The sequence below is a fragment of the Montipora foliosa genome, chromosome 6 (genome assembly GCF_036669935.1).
Source record: "Montipora foliosa isolate CH-2021 chromosome 6, ASM3666993v2, whole genome shotgun sequence".
NCBI classification, from domain to species: Eukaryota; Metazoa; Cnidaria; class Anthozoa; order Scleractinia; family Acroporidae; genus Montipora; species Montipora foliosa.
In genome coordinates this window covers 5,926,160-5,933,659 of record NC_090874.1, presented here as the reverse complement: position 1 = coordinate 5,933,659, position 7,500 = coordinate 5,926,160, and the positions used below count along the sequence as shown (strand labels likewise).

Here is a 7,500-nt window from a genome sequence, read left to right as displayed (position 1 = left end):
AGCACACAATATTACAAAAAATGATTGTCTGGCCTGGTACATGGCAGCTGAAAGTTTTTTATCCCAATCTCTTCCACTGTCTATCCTGGTCTGTCTGATCCTGACAATCAGACGTTAGTGGTTACTTTATAACTTCCAACTGTCCCATTTACACCATTCTTAACCTTGCTATGCTCCTAAAAATTAAAATGAAAAATGCAAATGACATTTATACCTATTGAGTGATACAGAAATTTAAAAGGGTTTCACTTTTCACTTTAAAAGAAGTGACTACAGGAGAACCTTCATTTGATGAAGTACCTAGGAAATAAGAAACTTAGTTGGTTATATCAGGGTTCATGTATTTTACTGTTTCGGGGCTCAAATTAAATAACACTGTAATACCAAAGTCACTGTTGTGTACACCACATTTTGGCATTTTTGGTTATTAATGTGGCTCGATGAAATTTATAGACAAGCTTAGGGTAGAAGCAAGACAATGCTTCACTGATTTTTTCTGTGACGATGCTGGGATCCTTTCCCTAACAGATCTCTTCCTGTCTCCACCAAATGGTGTCAACTGCTTCAAATTTTTCCCAAAAAAAATAATGAATTCAATTGAATGAAAAGACTGGCTAGAAAAGATGATCTTTTGCTTCCTGTTGCCTTGATTATTTGTATGCCAACTGAAACAAATATTAATGTAGACATCCTGTAACAAGCCATAATAATGAACATTATCACAGAAAAAAAAATTGATACTGACAGCTAGATTTAATATTGTAAAGCAAAAGAAAATTATCATTAAGTAAAGAACGATCGTCCGGGTGAGTGTAGTCCTGAGAAGGACTGTTCAAATGACATTGACTGACGTTTCGACAACCTGAGCGCAAGTCATCTTTCAGAGTCAAGTGATTTGTGTAACGTCAGTAGATACTATAAGAACTCCGGTCGTAGATGTCATTGGTCAACTTATTTGTGGTGTTACAGACCACAGAATCGACTGGGACTTGGCTACATGTGTTACCTACAACACTAACTACTATCAACGGATCGTACTGGAAAGCTGGTTTACTAGCTTAGAACAGACACCAATAAACCGATGCCTACAACTTCCCGCACCCTACAAACTACTCACCGACGACATCAACAGACAAACAACACACTAATTTACTCTCATAGTACTGCCCAATGTATTCTACGATACACGTACAGACCTTAGACCTAAAAACAGATCGAAACGCACCTATCACAGTGACCGTTTAGTCTTCCCACCCAATTACATCTAGTCTCAACTGACAGTCGACCAATAACATAACGAATAAGTTGACCAATGACATCTACGACCGGAGTTCTTATAGTATCTACTGACCTTACATAAATCACTTGACTCTGAAGATGACTTCCACTCAGGTTGTCGAAATGTCAGTCAATGTCATCTCAAACAGTCCTTCTCAGGACTACACTCACCCGGACGATCATACTTTACCTAATGATGATATGACTCCTGGGATCAACCATTTACAACAATAGGAAATTAATAGTAACATACTGGTTCACTGGATGATCTTCCTCTAACAGAAATGCCATTAATAGCTTCAATCCAAGATTTCATCTCCTCAGCTGTGCTTCCCTATACATAACAATCATAAATATAGACTCAAGGTTATGTTCTAAAGGAGTAAACCACCAGCCAGTCAGGTTGGGGCAGATGGCATTTTCAGTAGCCAGAAGAACACTTTTCAGGAGCCACTACTACAGCTGTAGGAATGAACAACAGCCACTTCACGAGCTCTATACCAGTGATTAACCTGCTGGCTTAGTAATTTGCGTGCTACATGTATGTTTCATTGGTGTTTTCGTGTTATGCAAATTTTGAGCTTGTGGGATGCCATGACACTTATGTTTATAATTTGTTGATTTCAGTTTACAGCGTCCCCAATTAGTGCTCCAGTGCTAGAAGACGAGACGCTGCTGGCCAGTCTACCATCAATATCCCGGTAATGAAATAATTTCTGGGAATTGCAGTGTTTGGTTTTGCATGCTCTCCCTTCACATTTAAAGGACTCAGTATTGATGTCAAGGCTTTTACAGAAAAACCCTTTACACCATCTTTTCATCTTACTATCTTACCAGTTTTGTCTGTTTAATTAAGTGAAAATTTACCTGAATTACGAATGTTCTTCCAGGAGTGACAACCTCAAACATATGTTCCCTGTTGCTTTCAGCCCTGTAATTTAAAAAAAAAATGGTTTTATTCTTCAAAATAGTACGAGGTATGGGTGATTGCAATTCTGACATTGTATAGTATTTTCAAGTTGACAGAAAGTTTTGTTCAATTTTTTTTTTTTTTGGTGGGGAGGGGGCACAACCCAGACACACCAAAATATGCTTCTCAGACATGCATTGTTGATCGCCGCAAATTAAATCAGTCTAGCCCATGCAGCACAAATACCCAAGTTTTATTTGAACAGTATAGATAATTAATTTTACCTATTAGAGATCAACCGTTCTGTGGTTGCAATTAACTGGATACATACAGTAGAGCCTGCTTGCTGAATACAGAGCCCTGCATAGAAGTGGTACAAGTACATGTCTTCATGTCTTATCAGGTAGTATGAGAGAAACAGCCAAGGAGTTGAGTTATTTGCGAAGTTTAGTGTATTAATTTTTTATATATTTTTCGGTTTTGTCACAAACATTTTGATTTACATTTAATTCCTTATTGTACAGCTTACCCACAGCTGTCTTTGCTCTCTTTTCTTTCTCTTGCATAATCAATATCTGAGCAGTTGACCGCCTTTATAGGATCGCTATCCTAAAAAAATTGTTAAGCACAGTTGCTGTATTTATTTGACTGTACAGTAAATTGTCTAGACAAGCAACAAATTCAACAACAAAGGTGATAAAGAGATACGTCAACCATGTATTATTGGTAAAATAAATGATATTGGGTTATACCACAAAAGTGAAAATAGTGCTCTCCATGCACGCTGATTGGTTAACTCAGAGGTGATTGGCTAACTCAGAGGTGATTAGCTTAGCACTACTCACCTCAGAGTAGATGGTGCACAAGATTTGGAATTTCCCACAACATTTTACAAAAATAAATTACTTTTTATCAAACAAGAGTACACCCTTGTATACTAAAAGCATTTCACCTCAGTGTCGGTGAGTGGTGGATATTTAACTTGCTGCTTCACTGCTCGGTTAATATCCACCACTGTTCACCTCTACTTTCAATTGGTGAATAACTGTTAATTTTACCCATCCATTAATTTTCATGAGATTTTATTTTATGCTTTACATCGCTTGGTGTTAAAACACACAACTGTTATCCCAGGCATCTGTGTCACTGCATGTATTTGTCCTCCACTTAAATGTATTTCCATCAAAAAGAAACAAAGCCAGCACCATGTGCGACAGTTTAAAGTTTTCACCTTTACTATTTTACATGGAAGAAAAACAAATTAGTTATAATGATATGAAAAAGCTGGCCACAAATGCTGTTTCGAAAACTACCAAAAAGCCAACAACATATTCTGTCAATGTTTTTGAAACTAACAGAAGTTTCTTTCACATCACAGTATTGTCAAGTTTCAGAATAAAAGTTAACTTAAAACCAATCAAAATTAAATGTCCATGGTTCCTCAATCACATACACTCGCCATCAGATCAACAATGGCTATTTACCTGAAGGCGGTTTTTGCATGACATGAAAGTTAATGGAATGTTTATAAAATAAAATAAACCCCTTTCTGGCTTGCTGGTATGGCAGCTGATAATGTCCTTGTCTAAGAGGTAATGTCCTCAAAATTTCCGACCACAAATTTTGCCCTCAGAGCTTTGGTTCTTGGCCAATCTCTCAGCCACAGACATTATCAGCAAACATACCAGCCGCCTGTTGGCCTTTACATGTATAATTTTACTAAATATTATTAACTTCAGAAGCAAAAACTTTGCTGACTTACTGTCTCTTTTTCATAGTATGCAAATTTTACAGCATCCAACTTAAAAAATCTTTTTTTCCAATTCTTAACCTAAAAAGACAGAGAAAGAAGAAAATAAGAAAATAATAATATTAAACTACATGAACATGCCACATTAACATAGGTATGAAATCTTAGTGATTTGATTGTCTTGTTGCCGCTAAAATAGTGATTGCAGTTTAATGATAAAATTCTTTGCACATACTTTCTGATGACAAAAGTGAAAGTTACATGTACTAAACACTTCGGTTCAAGAAATTGTCAATGACTGACACCAACCTTAACAGCAAAAGTTGGAAAAGGCCAGTTTAATAACTGAAAAAGAGGTAGTTTTTAATTACAAGTACCTACCACAGCACCCTTTTTAGTCAAATATCCTTGCTTGATTGGCTTGATTGTGCCGGTATTTCCTGTTGATCCTGAACGTTTCAGTGAATCACCTGAAAGGCTTCCTCCTTCACTGTCAGAATCAGTTATCTAAATAATGCCAAAAAAAAACCCAGGTAAAACAGTCTTAAACAACAATGATAGTTATTATATTCAACAATAATTTATTAAATATTGTTTTTGAAAACATACAGTGTGTAGACCTAGCTGACCAAGTGCTTTGTGAATCACTGCCTTATGGTCTACAAATATTCTGAGCAATCAAGTGAAACAATGTAGCTGCGAATAGCACCAAAACTGGGCTTAAGACTGATTCAGAATTTTAGATAATAATACAGTCTGTTATTCTTGGTGAGGACTGAAACATTTTCAGCATCTGGGTACCAGAATTCACTTCTAAAACCCACAATAATATATTAAATAAATTTTGCTGTTTGTGTCAATGCTTACACATTGCAAAATTATAGCAGAATACATATGGTTTTCTGGGTACATGGTTGAAATCAGAAGAGGCCTTCAAAAGTTCAGACCTGTCTGTTGACCCAAGTTGAAAAAACATCCAAAAACTAATTTAACAGACTGAGTGTAAAAAGCAATGTCAGTGATTCCATGAACAATAATAATAATTATTATTCTTATTAAATTCTCAACCTCAGATAATGCAATTCTCTTGCTCTGATTGGTTCACTCAATCTCGGTTATCAGCTCATATACCTTAGTTTGACCTTATATGGTAAATGATTGCGCTTAGCGTTGCTAAACTAAAAATGTTTACGCCAGAAAGCGAAATTTCTTTCGGTATAAAGCAAAAGAAAAACGTTTTTGTGGAAAGTTTAGATCACTTTTGAAGCTTAGAGATACGTGAAAAGGTAAGAAATGTTTTTGTGATGAGCCTGCGTCTGTCTGACCACGAGGTATTACACAACATCGCATCTTCATCAACTTTTTTCGATTTCGCTAGGATTTTTTCGCTTTTTTTAATAAAACAATTATTACATTCGCGCTTGTTGGATATGAGTGGTTATAGCCAACTCGGCGCTATGTGCCTCGTTGGCTATTTACCATCTCATATCCAACGCACGCTCATGGAATAATTGTTAATTATTGTCCATTTAATGTGATGAGGAGTGGAATTTACATCAAAACAAATCAAATACCAGATGGGTCCTGATAAAAAGGTGAAGGGAGCATGTTTGGCTGGTACATAAATTAATAATTAATATGTACCAGCCAAACAAGGAAATTATTGCATTGACCAATATGGTTGCCAATAAGAGCAAAGTTTAAATTGGAGTGCAAGGAACACTGCAAGGACAGTTTTTTCCACTCCATATGAGCATGCAAACTTGATCCCCCAAAAATGCAATGTACAGTGTACACATCGAAAACATTTAAGACCTTGTATCTGCCATCAGTGTACTCACAATTCAATCTAAAATTTTTTTTCAATGTTTTGCATACTTTTTTCACAACAGGTGTTCTGACAACCACTCCAGCAATAATTTTTGTTTCATAGCTGATACGCTCTGTGTTTCCACTGTCATCAGCACTCTCTTTGTCATTTTCATTTGGTGTTGCATTCACTGTTTCTTCTTGAGGTTCCTTTCTCTTTGAAGGATTTACCTAAAAAACAGATATTAACTGAGTGTTTAAAGGGCTGTTGCAATGTCCAATCTTTGTACAGCTTGTTTTGCAAAACCCATAGTCAGATCATTTCATTTAACACACCAAAACTCTTCTTGAAAATTGTCTTGGATGATTTATGATTTATGCAAGGTACGATACAATGACAATACTGTCTTTGTCTTTAAAAACATCTGGCTTTATTTCAAAATCATTGTTCTTTGACGAATTAAGTATGATAAACAATAATTAAAATAAAAGCCAACAATACATTTCTGAAAAAATTCAATGCCAACCCAATATTTTTAGAATCCTTCTGCTTATAAATGCTAACCAGAAGATACATGTACACCGCACTTATCTAAAGCTTTACAACAGTGTTGTAAAACGTAGTTAATGGAGCGTGACTCGTAGAGCTATCCCTCCACATGTCACGTTATTTCGTAAACATTACGCAACGCAAACGAGGCATGAATGGATTCCTATATTCTAACAATTCGAACCGTGTTCCTTTATCCTTGTCTTTAATACTGTCTGCCTACAGTTATATCCTTTATCTGGATTGGCGAAAAGCAACAACTATCCCCATTCATGTCGCGTTGAGCGCGACAGAAGTTGTTTGTATTAAGGACGTTCGCGCCAAAATCTTCCTACGGTGAGATTTTCTTCATTTCTCGCCTAGAGTTAGGTCATAAAGTAAAAGTGAAAAAAAAATGGGGGTCACCGACTTTGTTTCGGAGAAAATGGCAGTGGAAAAATGCTCTAATTTCGAGAAATCGGTCATAATAGCGAGATGTAAGCTCATCTGCTCATCCATCGAAAATCATAAAAATAAACTGTGGGAGTGAACGTTTCCGTGCATAGGTTTTTAGGAGTGAGATTTTTAGATAATTGTATGCCGCTAGGGATGTGGTAAACAGTAGAGTTCATCCTCGACGAGCGTTTTCGTAAGCTCTATCCGTTGCAACCACTACCGGAATTCGATGGCACGAGGAAAGAAAATGTTAAAAAAAGATAACTTCTTACGGTGAGAATTTTTTCATTTCATCATATTTTGTAGATAGTAAGTAAAGTAAGTGATTCGTGATTAAAAAAATAGGGGTCACCAATGATCTGAACGAGTAAAATCGATGTGATTTTGCAAAGCTCTTGGGAAAGTTCGTTTGTCACGCTTTTGCGTGACCTGTCGGGCAAGGACTGGAACCCAAGAGAGGATTGATCGTTGAAGAGATGAAAGGTTTTTACCAAAAAAAAACCTTTCTCGAGCATAGCAACGAAGTTTTAAGCAGGGGTCATCTTCATTTGGTTGGTGTTTTGTATAATATCTCTCCATTGCCATCATGCTCATCCTCTGGAGTGTGTTTTTTTGTGAAATTCAATCGCTGATTGTTTACACGCAGGTCCACACTATTCAAGCGGACGAGGACGAAAATACTGCTCAATAGGCCTTATCACGGTTTTCGACGCCATCTTGACGGGTAGGCAAAGCGGTCAGAAATTACAGTGGTTGTATGGGAATCCG

The 7,500-nt window shown here is 36.7% G+C and overlaps 1 protein-coding gene across 1 annotated transcript in view; it reads right to left on the bottom strand.

Annotated features, from left to right (window-relative positions):
* The window catches only part of LOC138006484 (pleckstrin homology domain-containing family A member 1-like), a 24,341-nt gene that overhangs the window by 1,039 nt on the left and 15,802 nt on the right, over positions 1–7,500 (bottom strand). The window contains exons 5-11 of the mRNA XM_068852838.1: positions 5,817–5,978; positions 4,320–4,445; positions 3,951–4,019; positions 2,718–2,797; positions 2,146–2,209; positions 1,532–1,612; positions 1–176 (exon numbers count right to left, since the gene is read on the bottom strand). The exon at positions 1–176 is cut by the window's left edge and continues 1,039 nt beyond it. Coding sequence (XP_068708939.1) covers positions 108–176; positions 1,532–1,612; positions 2,146–2,209; positions 2,718–2,797; positions 3,951–4,019; positions 4,320–4,445; positions 5,817–5,978 — 651 coding nt within the window. The 3' untranslated portion in view covers positions 1–107. The remainder of the gene's footprint in view (positions 177–1,531; positions 1,613–2,145; positions 2,210–2,717; positions 2,798–3,950; positions 4,020–4,319; positions 4,446–5,816; positions 5,979–7,500) is intronic.